This window comes from Rhea pennata, chromosome 1, assembly GCF_028389875.1.
Source record: "Rhea pennata isolate bPtePen1 chromosome 1, bPtePen1.pri, whole genome shotgun sequence".
NCBI classification, from domain to species: Eukaryota; Metazoa; Chordata; class Aves; order Rheiformes; family Rheidae; genus Rhea; species Rhea pennata.
The window spans coordinates 204,515,741-204,533,082 of NC_084663.1; the positions used below are offsets into that span (position 1 = coordinate 204,515,741).

Sequence of the window (17,342 nt, forward strand, 5' to 3'; positions counted from 1 at the left end):
GAGCAGCCTCTGACCTTCGGTTTGAGAGAACCGAAAAGCCTGGCTAACTTCATAGATCACATCTGTGGCTCTTAAGAGAATTTACGGTTGAAAGGTACAGTGGGACTTCAAACTGAAGAGTTCTGTGTATGATTTAATGTCCAATTTAAACCTTGATTTGCAGCTTGTTGCAACTTTCCTGTAGTGTCGTTCTTTTCCTATGATATTAATCTCCATGGAGTATCATTTACTGATGAATTATTTGGAGTGGCAAACGATAAAAACGGGTCCTTTTTCTGTTCTGCTTTTGAGTAGTTGCTAAAGCCAGGCAATTCATATGCTAGAACAACAGGGCCAAAAATAAGTTTTTGAAAGTCAGAAGGTATCCACTGTTCTCTGAATCTCTCTCTCCCTACACAGGGAAGAATTGAACCTAAAAACAGGGCAAGTATAAAGCCTGGAAAAAAGAAAACATAAGCAAAAAAGGATAGAGTTTAAAATGAGTCCTCTAGACTTGGGAAGTGAGGAGCATAGAGTGAGCTCCAGCTAGTCAGAGTTGTGAAAGGGATTTCCCTGACGTTATACATTAAGGACTGATAATGCCAAACTGCATAATGATTTGATTTTTCTTATTAAGAGAATTTTGTAAAGAGTGGGAAAATAAATATAATGAGAAAGATTGTATGTAAGGTTTTGAGAGAATTGTTAATGAATTTACTGCAGAAGTGATACACTTGGTAATCAGTGGCAGCCGAGGATGCAGAAGGACGGCACTGAGCAGCCTTCAGAAAGCAGTAACCCCACTAGTTATCCTAGTAGAAAAATGCAACCTCTACCTGTGTTGATATAACAGCTATTTAATATCAAGAACAAATATTGAATTATGTTTGTTAAACAAATGACTGGTCTTTTCCCCCAGTTCCTTGGCCGGTAAATAGTGCAGTTGATAGACAGGATGTAATTGTGAATTAGTAACATATTTAATGTCTCACAAATCTTGATAAGTTAACTACAGAACATTGCTCTTATCAAAGCCTACTCTATTTTGATAATGGAAAGATTTTGATATGGACAGAGTAATAACACTTAATTGTAAAGGTTCCCTTTAAGGTGTCATAAGGCTTTAGCAGGAGAATTAGAAAAGCATGTTTGCAAATCCGTGTATGGTAATAAATCAGGAGGAGGGACATACTGCTTTCTCTTCAGGCTCTAGGTGGAGAATTTTCAGAAGAAATAGTGCTCTATAATGCTGTGCCTAACATAGCAACAATGCAGTCCTACAGGGTTATATTTCAACTTTGTCAGCATAATTCTTTCTCTGTAAATTGTACTAAGTTACAAGAAAAGCTCCTGACAAACTGGAGATGATCAGAAATGTTACTACAGCAGTAGCAGGACTGAAATGTAGTTTCCCTAAGAAATTAAATGAGACAAAAATCTCTTAAATACCTGGAAGATGCTCTTTCTGAAGAATAAGGAGTGTTACTTACAGCGGAGCAGTGGTATGCCATAATATATAGGCTTGGTCTCTAATGTGTGGATAAAATTCTGGTAGTAAAAGTATCGAAGAGGCATCTTTTTGATATAAAACACAGAAAGGCTGTGGTAGGGAAGAGCTATACATATAAAAATTATGGAGCTGCTTAGCTGGATTGTTCTGCTTCTTCCCTTTCTTTCTGGGCCCACAAATAAAACAGTGAAGTCTCACAGTATCACAGTAGTGAGAAATGAAAATGGAGTAACTCGTTTATGTTACATTCCGTATAAACTTTCATATAAAATTTGGTTATGTAACTCAGTTCCTCTTCATTAATTTTGAGGTCTGTTGTAGGGCTGAGTGCTCAGGTACTGTGTGTCTGTACAGACTGACTTCCATAAAGACTTGACATTCCATTTAACTTCTGCTTACTTCAAGATCTCCCTGAAGATTTGACTTCAGGTGTCAGTTTAGACTTTTTGGAAGAATCTACAGAAAAATGTTTGGTTTTCATAGCAATGTATTAAAATAATTGGTGTATAGTGTTTTTCAATTTTCAGTATACAAGTCACATTTATATGTGTATATTCATGCACATACATAAACATACATTTTTATACATACATCTGTATCTCCAGAACTATCTGCAAGTTTGTACAAAAGCAAAACTTTCATATTTTAGTATGTTTCTATCCAGGGCTAAAGCTAGAGAAAACCTCTCTCAGTTAACTTTCTGCATCTTATTTTTAAGGTTATGCAAGCAAACGGTTTGGATGAACGTACTAATCTTCTTGTGGAAGAATTCTCTACATCTGGTCGCCTGGACAACATCACACAGGTCATGAGTATCCATACTCAGTACCTGGAGTCTTTCCTCCGCAGCCAGTTCTATATGTTGCGCATGGATGGGCCCCTTCCTTTGCCCTATAGGCACTACATTGCTATAATGGTATGTACCAACAAGGTATACACTTTTTCCCGTCATCTTGACTTTCTTATTTAAAAAAAAAAAAAAAAAAAAAAAAAAAACAGAAGAAAAATGAAAAAAATCAGAAAGGAGGGACTGGTGTCATATTTTAGGTAATGGGTGTACATGCATGAATGTTTTTTTAAAGCTGATTTCCATCTGAATAAAGCATATATAGCCACAAAGTTTTCAATGAGAAGAGAGAATTAGCAAAGTACACCTTTTCATGTTAGTATCCTGCAGTGAGACACTTCTCACATGCCCACGGAAGTGAGGTTTTGTGGACAGCAGTTAAAGCTGTGGCCACTTACTTCTGGGAGTGTAACTATAAGTGTACAGCAATAGGATGAGAAGCAACAGACTCAAGTTACAAGCTTAAGGTAGACACTAGGAAAACAGTTTTCACCATGAGAATGGTCAGACATTGGAACAGGACCCAAGAGAGGCCGTAGGATCTCCAAAGATGAAGATCTTGTCTAGAGAAAGCTCTGAGCAACCTGTTTTAAGCCAGCCCTAGTATGAGTTGGAAGTTGGACCAGATGACCTGACCTGCAGATGTCCCTTGCAACCTAAATTAGATTTAGTGATTCAAAGTAAAGTAATCAAAGTTTTTTTTTATTGTGAACCTTCCGTACTGATTAGAAATGTTTCACAAAACAAAATATGGCTCTGTGCAACTAAATTGTATTGTTTTTCACCTGCAGTGAAATAAGATTATACTCTAATATGCTGCACTTTTGCCTCTGTGTTTAATTATTTTAGGCTGCTGCCAGACATCAGTGTTCCTACCTAATAAATATGCATGTTGATGAGTTTTTGAAGACTGGAGGAATTGCAGAATGGTTGAATGGTTTAGAATACATTCCACAAAGACTGAAAAATCTGAATGAAATAAACAAACTCCTTGCACACAGGCCCTGGCTAATCACAAAAGAGCACATTCAGGTACCTATTAAAAAATGCCTTGTGATAGCAGTAAATGTCCAATAAGAAGAACTGTTAAGAGCTATGCAAGTACGTGGTTGGGCTTCATTATCTTGAGTTTAAGAATTCAGGGAAGTATTGGAGTATTGAATAACCCAAGGAAGGCTTCTACGTGACAAAGCCAACAAAGCTTATCTTTTAGGAATCGTATTGACTAGAATAACCCCAGCAGAAAAGAAGTAATCTATTAGATCTCTTTTTTTTTTTTTTTTTTTTTTTTTTGAGAATTCGTGTGGAAGAGAAATATGGTAATATTGGAAAAAAGGAATTGATGCCTTTTTAAAATATATGTAGTCTTATACAAACCTTGGGACCAAAAGAAGTTTTATATTTACACTTTTTTTATTCTCATTTCAGAAACTTGTCAAGACTGGGGAAAATAATTGGTCTCTTCCTGAATTGGTGCATGCTGTTGTCCTGTTGGCACATTATCATGCCTTGGCAAGTTTTGTATTTGGTAGTGGCATTAATCCAGAGAGAGATCCGGATACATCTAATGGAGTCAGACTTATAGCAGTCAACAACTTCTGTGTCTGTGATCTTGCCAATGACAACAACATAGAAAATGCATCCCTCACAAGTAGCAACTTTGGGGTTAGTGTTCCAAGAAGATTCTTTTGCTTGCCTCTGTTTTGCATTAGAAAGCTTTCTTCCATTCTTTCCTGTTTAAATTTCAGTGTAGTTTGAAAGTTTTTTTGTCTGCTCTACTGGAATGCATGGGTCTGGTAACTCTTATGTTAGCTCGAGAAGTTTGCAGTGTAATCTGTTTCAAAACCACATTGAAACGGAGAATTGTGCTCAGAATAATATGATTTTAAAAGTTAATCTCACAACCCATTGAGCAAGACTAAAACTTCACTTCCAGTTGAAAGCTGGAAGTTTGAATTTGTTCAGACAGTGTATCACTCACTGAAGCATTTTATTAATCATTTTCTTAACACGTAGAATGAAGAAAACAGAAGGAAAAACGCCAGAGGTCGTAATATTCCTTTTGACTTTGACAAGGCCTGTGATCTCAAAACAGGTTAATCTTGAAACACTTCCTTGTAGATGAGAGGAAAATATCTGAAATAAAATGGCTTTATTCTTTACATTAATGTTCTGGTCTTGAATCAACCAAAAGAAAAATTTAATTACTATTTAATTCATTCAAAAATGGAAATTTCTCTGAAAGTTGCTTTACAATGCTTTGAAGAAGAGTCTTTGAATTAAACTGCTGATTGCTGAATTAGCCTCATCTCCTTTGATGGAAGATAGGGATTATAAACTGAATCACTAGACAGATTTGTAAAACTAGCAGTAAGCTTACAATATGAGCATGTAATTAGTTATTGCATCTTAAGTTTCTGTGATGTAAGGCATGCTAGCTTAAATCACCAGTATTTCTTACACATTTGTAGTGAGCTAAGGGCTGCTTCGGGCTGTGAGCTGCTTGTTAAGCAGTGAATAACATGATATAAAACATTTTTAGCTGTGGGTAGAAGATAAGAATCAAAAGAAAAAGAAAAGAAAGACTAAGCAATTTATCTTAAGAAAAATCTGAATTGCCAAGATAGATCACGGAATTGCAAACTTTGATATATTTGATGTATTTTGATATATTCTAGTAAAGAGGCACAAAAGGAAGAAAAAGGTCCCTGTAAAAGTTGTTTTGAATACATAGAAAAACATAACAAAAAGTAAACAAAAAGAATACTGATTGGCTGTCTCAGGTTGTGTTCCTGTGTTGTGGGATTACACTGTATCTTCTCAGTAAGATAATTTGCATTACCAGTTGACTGAGAAAAGTTAGCTTAATGTAAGAAGTTGTTTTCTGATACACATAGATATTTCTGGTAGGATATATATTATAGGCAACTATGGTTTCCATGTTCAGACATCACCACTTTCACTATTAATCTTGTTGCAGTGGAATACTTCGATAGATTTAGAGGAACACTTACCCACTCCCTTCTTTTAGACTTTCTGAAAACTGTTTCTGTCTTACATGTGACAAAAAGCATTCTGGCTTGGATTTTCATGTTTGCTACTGATATCTTTTTTTGAAAGCATGTACTGTAGAGCATGAAATCTGAAGATGACACATGTTGTCTATCTTCTAAGTTTCCAGAATGTCATGGTGTTTTTGCAGATTGCAGATTCCTTAAGTGAGCTGGAGGCCTTAATGGAAAGGATGAAGAGGCTGCAGGAAGATAAAGAGGATGAAGAAGCCTCTCAGGAAGAGATGGCAACTCGCTTTGAAAAGGAAAAGAAGGAGAGTCTGCTAGTAATTAGTGGAGGTATTTGTACTTTTCCAGTTCCAGTCTGTTTGTGCTTTGTAAGCCCTAAACACTAGAGTTCGGTTCAATGACTACAACTCTTCCTGTCAGTTTCTTTATTCTGGCTCTTGCTTTAGTAAGGGTGGTCCTGTGACTTGGTTCATCTGCTTAAGACTTCTTGATTGGCAAATGTTGCCACCCTTGTTGCTACTTGAAATTTAGCTTTTTTATTTGGGGAAAAAAAAAAAAAAAAAAAAAAAAGCCTGTAGGCTTCTTGGGTGAAATTTCTTTTTATTTCTATGCTCTTCAGATTAATTCCTTTGTGTAAATATTCAATAATACTTCTCAATTTTAGGTTCTACAGTGCTTAGGAGTTTTATGTCACTCATAGATAGCCTTCATATATGACCCTGAGATTGGGACTGACAGACAGCAAATAACTGTACACTAATGGAATGAGACCCTTTTTTTTTTTTTTACTGTTTCAGTTATTCTCCCTGGAAAGGACATCACAGACTGACTGTTTTTGAGTGATTATTCTGCTATGCTGTTTCTATTACCTGTATTATGATAGAGATTTCTTGACATTCATTTAATTCTTAGGTATTGTTCAAAATTAAGAGCTGAAAACCTCTTTTCCTATATTTTTTATTTGTTCTAAAGACTTTCATCTCTAACATACCATACAATTAAATCTGTTTCATATAAACAACAGGATTTTGAGGGTTTTTTTTTCCTTCCAAAGAGTGTCTTAGAAGAAACAATATGATCAGGACAATCTGAATCTCCAAGCAACTCCACATGTTAGAGGCTACCTGAAGATCATAGCTTGTATCTTTTTAAAAAGTGACCTATAAAATGGCCCACATTTTCCCAGAAATCTTCTGTGTCAATTTAGATCTAAGTAACTTCAGAGAGAATTTGCTAAGAAAACTGAAGCTACAAACTAGTAGTTAATCAAATCTGTTTTTTTCAGAATACAAGTCAGACCAAGACTATTTGAAGGTATTCAAGTTTCTGTGTACTGAGCCCAAAAGGAGAAAGAATGTTCTGTGAATCATCAGAGATTTTGTGGCTCTCTAAAAATATTCAAACACTGAAAGGAAATATATCCAAAGTCATCATTACTGGATTTTAAAAAATGGACATCATCCATTCTCATTCAATTTTTCTTTAGTCAGATAGTCTTGAGGTAGTGTAAACAAACTGACACCTGCTGCAGTTTCATTATTAAACCAGGACTTCCATGAGTTTCTGCAACTTCAAGCTTGTTAGGATGAGGTGTTGTTTGGGACAGGAAGATTTCTTGAAGGGATTGCTGGTAGTTTTGTTTGCTTTCCTCCCTTTCCTCCCTGTATGCCTGTAGATTTTTTTATTCTTCACTGAGGATTAGCTGTAGCAGATGTGCAGGCTTCTTCCTACGCAATTATGTTTTGATTGTTTAATGAGGCAAAGAGGAGATAAAGCACTTCTGCAATTCTTAAATTTACTGACTTTTTAAGGTGCTGAGAGTGGACATATGGCAACTGTTCTGTCAATGCATGTGGAAGCAAGCCCAGGTATTAACATCAGGGTCAAATGTAGTCAGCTATACCATAGTCAACTCCTGCAAAGGTAGTTGCACAAACAAGCCACCTGTTTATTCAGGGAGGAAAGATTGATTCCTGATAGAGAACCTGCACTTGCTTAGTGACACGTTTTGAAGCTCTTTGAACATGCTTAGTTACTAGAGCTTCTGGCAGAGTTTCAGCCTGATGTGCTGTCGAGCACTTTGCTTTCATATACTCTTCAATTGATATTTACAAGTGGAGTATTGCACTGCTGTCCAGTTGCTTGTATTGTAGGGTATAGAATAGAGCTGATGTACTTCCTGGCACCATACGTGCTTAACATAGCAATCCTGTTGTCAAGTGTGTGTTCTTCTGTTTCTTATCTTAGCATAATGGCTTTATTAATGGGACGCATCTTGCCCAATTTAAGGTATCTGGCCTCCCTCAGAAGTCAACAGGGAGAAAAACATATCTCCAGGTAATAGTTCAGCCCATGTCTTCCCATTTCCTAGAAGCATCTTCAATGTCTTATGCTGACATTTCAGTGGCTTAGTGGAAAGGATGAATTCCATACAAGCGGATGGGTTAAGTGGAATGGAGATGAAGTGAAGTTTTTCCTTCCTTCATTCCATTCTCTTCCTTTGCAAAACTCTTAAAATCATTCTCCAATCCTTTAGTAGAGCAGTAGTATTAGTGCTGACTTCTGCTTTGCTGTTTTTTCACAGCATTTGATGATGAAATAGTTTCTACAGATGTCTCCCGTTATATTGAAGATCCTGGGTTTGGGTACAAAGACTTTGCAAGGCGAGGAGAAGAGCATCTGCCAACATTCAGAGCTCAGGTAGTGTTTCTTTAAAATACATTCACTCAAAGAATACTACATATTTCTTTACTAGACAAATAGTGTGAAGTAGTTGTAGTGGAACATGTTTGTGTCGTGCACTTTTTCTTGCCATTGTACATTAAATAATTCACAGGCTTCTACAAATCTATGAGAGATGAGTCTTCTGCTATTTCTGGAAAGGCACAGAAGTATTTAGCTTTAGATCCTGCTTAAAATATTAAAGGAATTAGTAGGAAAACTGTAAAGCATATCAATAGATCTGGAATACAAGTGAAAGCTAGGAAAGGAAGAATTTCTTTTCCTTTTCTTCAAATACAGAAAAATTTTACTGGAAGAACACTTAATTTCTGACATATCTTAAGTATTCTCTGCTCAGTGGTTATCAGTAAACATGTATATATGTTTGTCAGAGTGATTTGGTGAGTGTTGTTTTTATATATACACCAAATCACTGAGCTTTGAATGCCTGAAAACGAGTACTTAAATAGAATTACTGTTTGTCTATTGTGAAAAATATGTATGTATATTTATATTTAGTATGTTGAGAGAACTGCCCTTTTGTCTGTGTATTGTCCAATGTATGGAGACATTTAACCATGGCTAGACTCATAAACATCTTCATAATGTAAATAATAGCAGGCAGGTTCTAGGTAGTCCTATTCTGGGTTGTAGAATAGATTAATCATCAGTCTAGTAATAAATTGCAGGCAGTGGACAAAATCTTGCACCAAATCAGAAAACTTCCAGGAAAAAAAAAAAGTAGATGCAGGAAAACTCCAGTTAGAAGATTTATCTAAGACTGAAAAATAAAGAACTCATGATCACTTTCAGGAAATGTATTTAGCTATACAGCAGATTTTGCTGATCTGGATGATTTATTTTGTGGTCTTAATATGAGCCTAAAGTAGGTGGATATTGCCAAAAGAATAAGGCAAAGTCAGTGCCTATAAATCAAACATACTGCTTAACTACTTAGGAACAACAGGCTCCTACGGAAAAAAGCTCTACCGAAGTTGAAACTGTAACTAAAATGTCTCTGCTCTTAAATACATAGGACAGCTTCAAGCCTGCTTTCAAAGGAGTGATCTTGAAAATTTAACTTTATTAGTATGTCCTGCTCTCCAGCAGCTAGATATACCTGCAGCTTCCCAAATGCTCTGTTAATGCTATTCAAATTACAGTAGTGCCCCAAACCCCTTTAATAAATCCAATACTTATTCTGGATAAAACATCTTTATCTCTGTGGGTTTAAATTCAGTAATAGAAAAAGGTGTTCAACAAACAGCAGGATTAAAAAAAATGTTTCCTTTTTTGTGATTGTTATGGATCAACTGCTGTTAGTAACCAGTGCTTCCCTCCTCCTGGGGCTTCTGATTTTCAGAAGCTGATACTCTGAAGGGTCCTAATTAGTATTTTTGGCTACTTGAAACAAACAAACAAAATCCCCACTCACTGCTGTCCATCAGCATTTGAGAACCATGACACAAAACTGTGATGTGACATCGCAAATGAAGGTGCCAAATTAAAAAAAAAAAAAAAAAAAAAAAAGTATATATGATCTTCAGAACCTGCCACACACTTGACACTACAGCATGGCTCCTGGCGACTTCATGATTTACATTTTGGGGATGCAAAGTTCTGTTTCTGCTCCAGTGTAGGTCATGTCTATGCTGGGCAGCTTGCATAATAAGGTCCTTATGTTAGAAATCCCCTGAGGCTTCAACACAGGAAGCTCAATTCAGTTGCGTGATCGTCGGTGTCCAGAGCCTTTTGTGATACTGCAGGTTGTCCTAGACATCTGTACAAGGCTAGTAGATAATGGACGTTGTCTCACAAGTCTTACGGCCTTCTGGACTGCCAGATGGAGGCCAAATGTGGGGCATTTCAGATGTCACAGAACACTTTTTTTTTTAAGGCAGCTGGATATTGTCCTGCGTACTCTCCCCTCCCTCCCAATCGGGTTCAGTCAAATAGGTGTGCTCTGATGCGAATCTGCAAGGCCCTTGCCTAGCAGTTCTTTCTGAAAACAACCAGACACAGCAGGAAGCAGAGACGGTGCCCTCAGCTGTAAAGAGGGTATGTGATCGAATGACTGGACACTTGCCAAGGATGTGGGCAAACTAACGTGTTCTCTATAACCGCAGCATGAAGAATGGTTATATACTGTTCTGAAGCAGGGTAATTCTCTGCTGTTGTTGCTGTGCCACTGCTTTTCAAAAAATTCGCATTCCTGATATGAGGAAGCATAGTTCTACCCTTACAATCCAGGTGCTTGTCTAAGACCAAAGCAACCTGGATTTTAATACCTTGTTCCAGGACTTTTTAAACTCAAAGGCTCATTTCAGTTAGAGTGATGCTGGTTAAAGTGGCATGGAAGACAATGGCAAATTGTGTCAACACCTCAAGAATAAGGGTAGTTTTTTTCTCCTCATATATTCTGTAGGTTAATGGTATCCAAACTGGAAGTGAGATGCAGCAATGTGACATTTTTTGCCAGGAAGCCTGGTAGAATGGAGCAGATGATAAAGATGGAGGATTCAAAATGCAAATCTTTTGAAGAGAATAAAATTATAACTAGTAGGTAACAGATACTATTCAGCTGTAGAGAGGACCAAATAGAGACTTCACTTCATCTGTGTGTATATATAAATATACACGTATATATATATATATGCATATATATAATGTATTTCTTTCTGCTTCTACAGGACTATACTTGGGAAAATCATGGCTTTTCCCTTGTAAACAGGCTTTATTCTGATATCGGGCATCTCCTCGATGAGAAATTTCGGATGGTCTATAATCTCACATATAACACTATGGCAACACATGAAGATGTTGATACAACTATGCTGAGAAGAGCTTTATTTAACTATGTCCACTGTATGTATGGAATCAGGTATGGAACAAAATGCGCTGGCTAAGGAGTGCATTTTAGAGTGTGTAAACATAGAGAGAAAAACTACCTGAAAAGGATTAGTTTAGAATCCAGGTGTTAAAGTGGAGATGATATCTCAGTCTGCAAGTTAGAGTGGTTTTGCTGGTATATTATTCATGCAGCTTTTGATTTCAGTGACTAAAATGATTATGAACCAGGATAGAGGTTATTACAGAAATGTCTTCTCAGAAGCCAGCCTGTGTTGTGTGTTAGCAGGTTCTGTTCTAGAATATATACTAAATGCTTCAACTCTGGAACTTGATATGCTGCAAAAGACTATGCTTTTAAAGACCTGTATCCAGCAGAGTGATTGCCTCTGTTATTTAGGTATGATGACTATGATTATGGAGAAGTTAATCAGTTACTTGAACGCAGCCTGAAGGTTTACATAAAGACAGTGACCTGCTACCCAGAGAGAACTACGAAGCGCATGTATGATAGTTACTGGCGTCAGTTCAAGCACTCAGAGAAGGTATGTATACTGACTTCATGGAGATGCCAGTGCATTTTAAAAATGGAAAATACAGTGACTTATAAAAATGTTTGTTTCTGTCAAACTAATTGTTTTAACCAAAGAAATAAATGAGATTAATTCAGTGAGTTTAAATGTCAGTTTTACAAAAATACTTCCTAGTAGACTGGAAATGTTGTCGGTCCTTCTTATTTTGAATGACTTCTCCATAAAATTGAACTGACATCTGTAATGGAAAAGTGTATAAACTTGAGAATGCAGAAATAGTCAGCCATGTCAATGCTTTCGATTTGGGGACAAAAAAGAGTTTATCTCATTTATATAGTCTTCATTGTGTTTTTTCATCAAGAAGCAATGTCAGTGTGTTTGCAAATATCTACGTTAAATGCTTGCTGTCAAGAGTTCAATGCTTGTATGTCTTCTAGCATATCTGGCAGTTGAACTGGTCCTTATACTGTGCAGTATGGTGGTAGTAGGTGGTAGTAAACAAAACAACAATACCATTCATTAAGAATTTGTACCATTAGGATACGAAATTGCTTTACTGGGATTTTTCAGATAGAAAGATGTTTAAAGTGGCAGTTAAGGATAGTTACTTGGAGTCCTAAAATGTTGTCTAATACTGGATAGCTGTTCAAAAAGCAGTTGCAGTCTTGCAGCAGAGTACAGCAAGAAATGACCTAATTTCTTACAGTGATAATTTGCTAAAAGTTAAGTGTTATAGCATAAATGAATAAACAATGATGGACTCAAAGCAAACTAAATGACTGATTTAATTTTTCACAGGTTCATGTAAATCTACTTCTAATGGAAGCTCGTATGCAAGCAGAACTTCTGTACGCCCTTCGTGCCATAACTCGTCACTTAACCTGAAGCTTTCACTGAGAGGGAGTAAAGGAATTTTTACTGAGTATGTAAAGACTTTTTGAAATAGATACATGCCAGAAGTTGTTTGTGATGTAGCATCAGGTTATTCAATTCTCTAGTGTCAAAGTTTAGCCGTGTTTCTTGACGGCTGTAATGTGCAATGACGTGTTTTATTTTCTTGATGCTTAACATTACTAATGATAACAAACATAACACTGAGGAGCACTACTCTACATTGTTTCCGGTTGGATTTCTGCACAGTGGTCAGAATCCTAAAACTGTTTTTATTATACTCAGTTCTAGCGCTTTGTTCTTTAAGCACGGGAATAAAGTGCTTAGAGACTTATTTTCCAAGCAATCATTTTTCAGAATAACGGAATCCAGCAGAAGATCTGTTTTGAATGTTCTGAGAACTTGCCACCAAGTCGTAACTCTGATAGAGATGCATGTGCTGTGTTAAATTGAATTGCCCACTGGATCCATCTGTGTCTCCTGGAGACTGCTTGCCAGTCACTGTCTTACTACAGCAATTGAAGGTGATGTGAAATGTGGATGCAAACTTTGACCACACTTTAATGTGAAATTAATCATGATAAATTCTATGGCATGCTACTGAAGTACAAAACTCATCTGTTTTATCTTGTCTCTTCCCAAGAGAAGAGGCTTCACAATTCACCATTTCAACTAAACTTACTGTGTTTCAATCATGCATAATCTTGGTATACTGACAGTCACCCTCAGTTGTCTTCACAATATCCATGCTCATCACATGTTGCAATTTGTTTAGTTGGCACCTGTAAAGTTAATACTCAAGACTGACCAAAAATAGTGTTGTAGGTTTTTTGCACTCTCCTCTTTCTCAATGTTTTAACTAAGGAAAGTAAAGGAAGGCTAGCATATCTGTTCTTTCATATTGGATGTATAGAAATTTATTTCCCATAACTTTTTCATAGTATGAAATTTTAATATTCAAAATTTTAAAAGTTCCTATGCATTAGTGTGAGTGAACAAATGAAAAGTGCAATATTGAAAAAGAAGCAAGCTTTTTTCCCTATCATGTCACTGCTAAAGTGTCCTTCTTATATAGCCATAAAGAAATTTTGAAACCAAATTTCTTTATTGTCTAAGGCCTAGCAGTTTGGTTTTTAGCTTTTGTGGCTTAAGACAACCTGAGATGCCAAAGCATCCCCGAAACAAAGTATTCTTGGACAACTGATGATACTGGGGAAGGGAAGAAATAAGCTGCCAAAAATGTCACAGTTTTGTGCTGTTTTCTGTTGCTTCTGACAAATTCATAAGAGCACAAAATGCTGATATTTATAGCTTTATTTTGTATTGCATTTAATGAACCAGTGAAGTGCCTAAAGAGATCCTTAAACTTACCCAATAGGATGCAAGTTGTCACTGCTTAAACTTTTGTCTGTTGGTTTGGGCTTTTCATCTTACCTTGAGGAGGGTGACCGTTCATTCTGTTACATACATTCAAAACTAGCAGGATAGATTTATTTTTAATGTTATATTGAATTGTAGAAGATGATACAGGATTTTTTCTCCATTGACAATTGCAGAATAGTTTTTTGAAAATGATAATACCAGCCATATTTTAACACTTTCCATTGAAAAAATCATGGACCAGTATGCTACTAAAATTAGTTTTCTCTCTTCTTTAGTTTTCCTGATACCTTGCTGTGACTTCGCATGTTGTTTTTTTTCACTTTCTCTGTCTGTCCCAGATTGGAAAACTAAATGATTGTACATTTTTTCTGCACTTTCAGACTACAGACGCTGTGCATTAAAAGCTTTTGAGGAAGAAGTTAGTAACTTTTTACAAATTTTAACATTAGCTATTTAGAAAACTACCCAATAGACAGCATCAGAATCTCTTCTAGAGAGAGCTTTGCATAAAACATCAGATTTACTTATCTTTGCAGTTAGCTATGTAAGATTTCTCAGAAGCATTGAGATGATACGTATGAACTTAGATTAGCTTTCTAAGTTCCTATAATTCTTTTTCCTCCCTATTGTAACTGTAGTGGCCACACCTAATAGTTTTTGTGCATAAAATGGTTCTGCTGAAAGAACTTTTCATGCAATAGTTTTGCTTTTTTTAGGTGATGGGAACTGTACAGTGCTACTTTAAATTTCTTTATTATGAAAAGTCACGTAGTTCTCAAGAAGCACAGCTGAGCTTTGGAAAGGAGATAAAACTAGATTTAGGTAACTAATATGACCACTTAGTTTCCCTTCAGAAATGCAAAGGCTCTTAGAGCATGTTGAGTTTTATGTTTGGAAACATGAGTGCCTTTACTTCTTTCCTTATGAAATATACTTGCCAGCTCAAATGCCTTCTGAGCAAAGTACATGAGTAGATTTGAAATATAGAAACCATAGATGGATTGCTTCATAAAACTTGCAGTAAATCAGTATTTTTTTTTTAAGATGCCATATTGAGTCAAGTATGGCCTACAAGACATTCCATCATAGGAAATGTCATTTTACAAGTAGTTTGCTATAACGTTTTTTTAATATACAGTGTAAACTTGAAACTTCTGAAAATGCTTTCCAGGTGGCTTTTTTTTTTTTCCTTCAAAGTATTGCATTTACGATGTAACAATTTATAGCCTAGTTTTTATACTCAAAATTATGATTTTTAATAGATGTTTGTTCAGAATAGGTGTTTAAAGTCATACAGATGTACAGATGTGTTTTACTCACACTTTAGGCTCACATCGTGCCAAATTTTAACGTGCAAGTGTTCTTGGATTTTGGAGGGGGTGGGATTTAAAGCACTCATGAATGTCATTCCTCACATTTTGTTCATGAATACTATTCTTAAGAGTACTGTAATCATTGGATACCCTCCCTCTGTGTTCCTTTATTGAGATTTATATTTACCAGCATTTATGTTAGTCCACAAAATCCCAGGCATGACCAATGTAAAACAAAGTGTACAGTCTCCTGTCTACCGAAGAGAAAACTTGTTAGATATCAATGAACTAGCTATCACAGGAAATGCTGTAAGTAGGGAACAGAGTTTGTGAGCATGGACACCTTGCTAACCGTGCGGAATCACGCTAAAATGTGTGTTCTGACAGAGTATATTCCCTTTAAAAATGTTGCATTTTTTTTGGTAGTAAAGAGAAGTGACAAAAATACAAACTGGAGAATGCATTTGCATTCTCCAGAATACATTGCCTGCAGCTGAACATTACAAGAGTGTTATCATAGAAGAACAGAAACCATTTTATACTAAGGTACAATTTGGGCAAATAGCTATTATAACTAGCGTTGTGGTACCCTGTCAGAATTTTGGTGAACTGTAGATGAATTTCTTTTTAACAGTTCATCAAGACTGAGCTGAAGCATGTATACTGTGTCCTAAAGCCTTCTTAAAATGGGAGGAATGTACTTTAAGCTTTAAAAATGAAAGAATTGCCAGTATCAGCCCTTCCTGTGTTCTTAAAAAAAAAAAAAAAAAAAAAAAAAAAAAAAAAAACTTTAGGGGCAGGGGAAATCAGTGATTATAAATAGTTATAAATAAGAATCTCTCTATAAATTTACAATAGATTAGAATTGAACAAAAAGAAAAACATTTTGCTTCTCTATTACTTCACAGAAGGTCAAAGCACCAGATTCTTCAAAGTATTTTTGTTCATAGCAATGCTGATAGATGGTTTAATGGGATTTGTACTTCACAGAAGGTCAAAGCACCAGATTCTTCAAAGTATTTTTGTTCATAGCAATGCTGATAGATGGTTTAATGGGATTTGGAAAAAACAGCTAGTTGCCTAAATTGCAAAGAGAATTTAAGCACCTGGGCACTTAGCAAAATCCTGCAAGGTGCCCACTTGCATTTTGAGTCATATTTTTAAAGATACTTAACATTTAAATTCAACAGAATAAAATCAGTTTCCATAGAGATTAAAGGAATAATATGTTGCAGATCCATATGATTTGCAGCAATTATTAATGAAATAGGTTGTTTGGGGATCTTAATATATAATTAGAAAAATCTTTCCAAAAGAAGTTAAACTGTAAGATGCTCCTCTTGCAGAACAGGTTCTCAGTTTTTCTCATACATACGTGTTTTTGTTGAAGACATGCATTTCAGGTTTATGCTCAAGAGTTTGGACTCTATTTCAGAAGACCTGGATTATTTAACCTCTACTTGGAGAAAAGATTTATTGGCATCAGCAAGTGTATAGTTTGTGCCAGGTCTTAAAATTTTTGGCCAGAAGGATATATTCCAAATCTCCTTGATTTCGGCTGATGTACTTTCAGTTACTTTCCATAGAGGTTCAAATCCTTTTCTTATAAATAAGGAGTGAAATTGCAGAAGATGGGGGACTGGGAATTTCTTTGTAAATAACTTTTCCCGAGCTGATCTGAATATACAACTGTTAGAATTGGCTTGCCTTTAGCAATCAGTCCAAGAGTTGGACAAAAATGTCAGTTTTCTGACTGACAATCCGAACTTCGTATTTATCCCCGCTAATGTCCCCCAGAATGTATGTGTGTCTAAAGAGATGCATCCACCAGCTTGTTCACGTTTGGAAAGTGTAAATGAAACCTTTTATCCTAAACTGAAAGTTAATTTAGCATTCCATACCTACCGCATGGATCACAGGTATGCGAGATGGGAAGAACACAGTAGTATGAGGAAAAATTAGGACTGTCTTGAACAGTGTTAATCTATCTCCTGGAGCAAGTTTTCTTGACGTGTGGTCGTAATGCTGCTCCCTCAACACACATCAGGTCTCCCTTGTAGATGTTTAATCCTCCTTCTTCTCATCAAGGGCATAAATTGACATTTTACATTGCCACCACTCTCTGCATCAAGTGCTTCCTGTTTTTCCAACTCTCAAACCTTAATAATCATTGAGAGACAGCCTCCTAGATTTAATATTGTGAAATAATTTAAAGTTCCCGTGTTACCATTCTTTATTGAGTTCATAGGATCTTTCTTATGTTCAGAAACACTTAATTCCAGTATTAAGTTATTTCTG

The 17,342-nt window shown here is 36.1% G+C and overlaps 1 protein-coding gene across 1 annotated transcript in view; it reads left to right on the forward strand.

Moving 5' to 3' along the window:
- SESN3 (sestrin 3) overlaps positions 1-14,861 on the forward strand; it is a 41,482-nt gene extending 26,621 nt beyond the window's left edge. Inside the window, exons 3-10 of the mRNA XM_062567316.1 lie at positions 2,208-2,405; positions 3,186-3,368; positions 3,765-4,001; positions 5,539-5,686; positions 7,941-8,056; positions 10,768-10,958; positions 11,325-11,469; positions 12,256-14,861. Of these exons, the coding sequence (XP_062423300.1) occupies positions 2,208-2,405; positions 3,186-3,368; positions 3,765-4,001; positions 5,539-5,686; positions 7,941-8,056; positions 10,768-10,958; positions 11,325-11,469; positions 12,256-12,342 (1,305 nt within the window). The 3' untranslated portion in view covers positions 12,343-14,861. The remainder of the gene's footprint in view (positions 1-2,207; positions 2,406-3,185; positions 3,369-3,764; positions 4,002-5,538; positions 5,687-7,940; positions 8,057-10,767; positions 10,959-11,324; positions 11,470-12,255) is intronic.
- Positions 14,862-17,342: the final 2,481 nt, after the last annotated feature.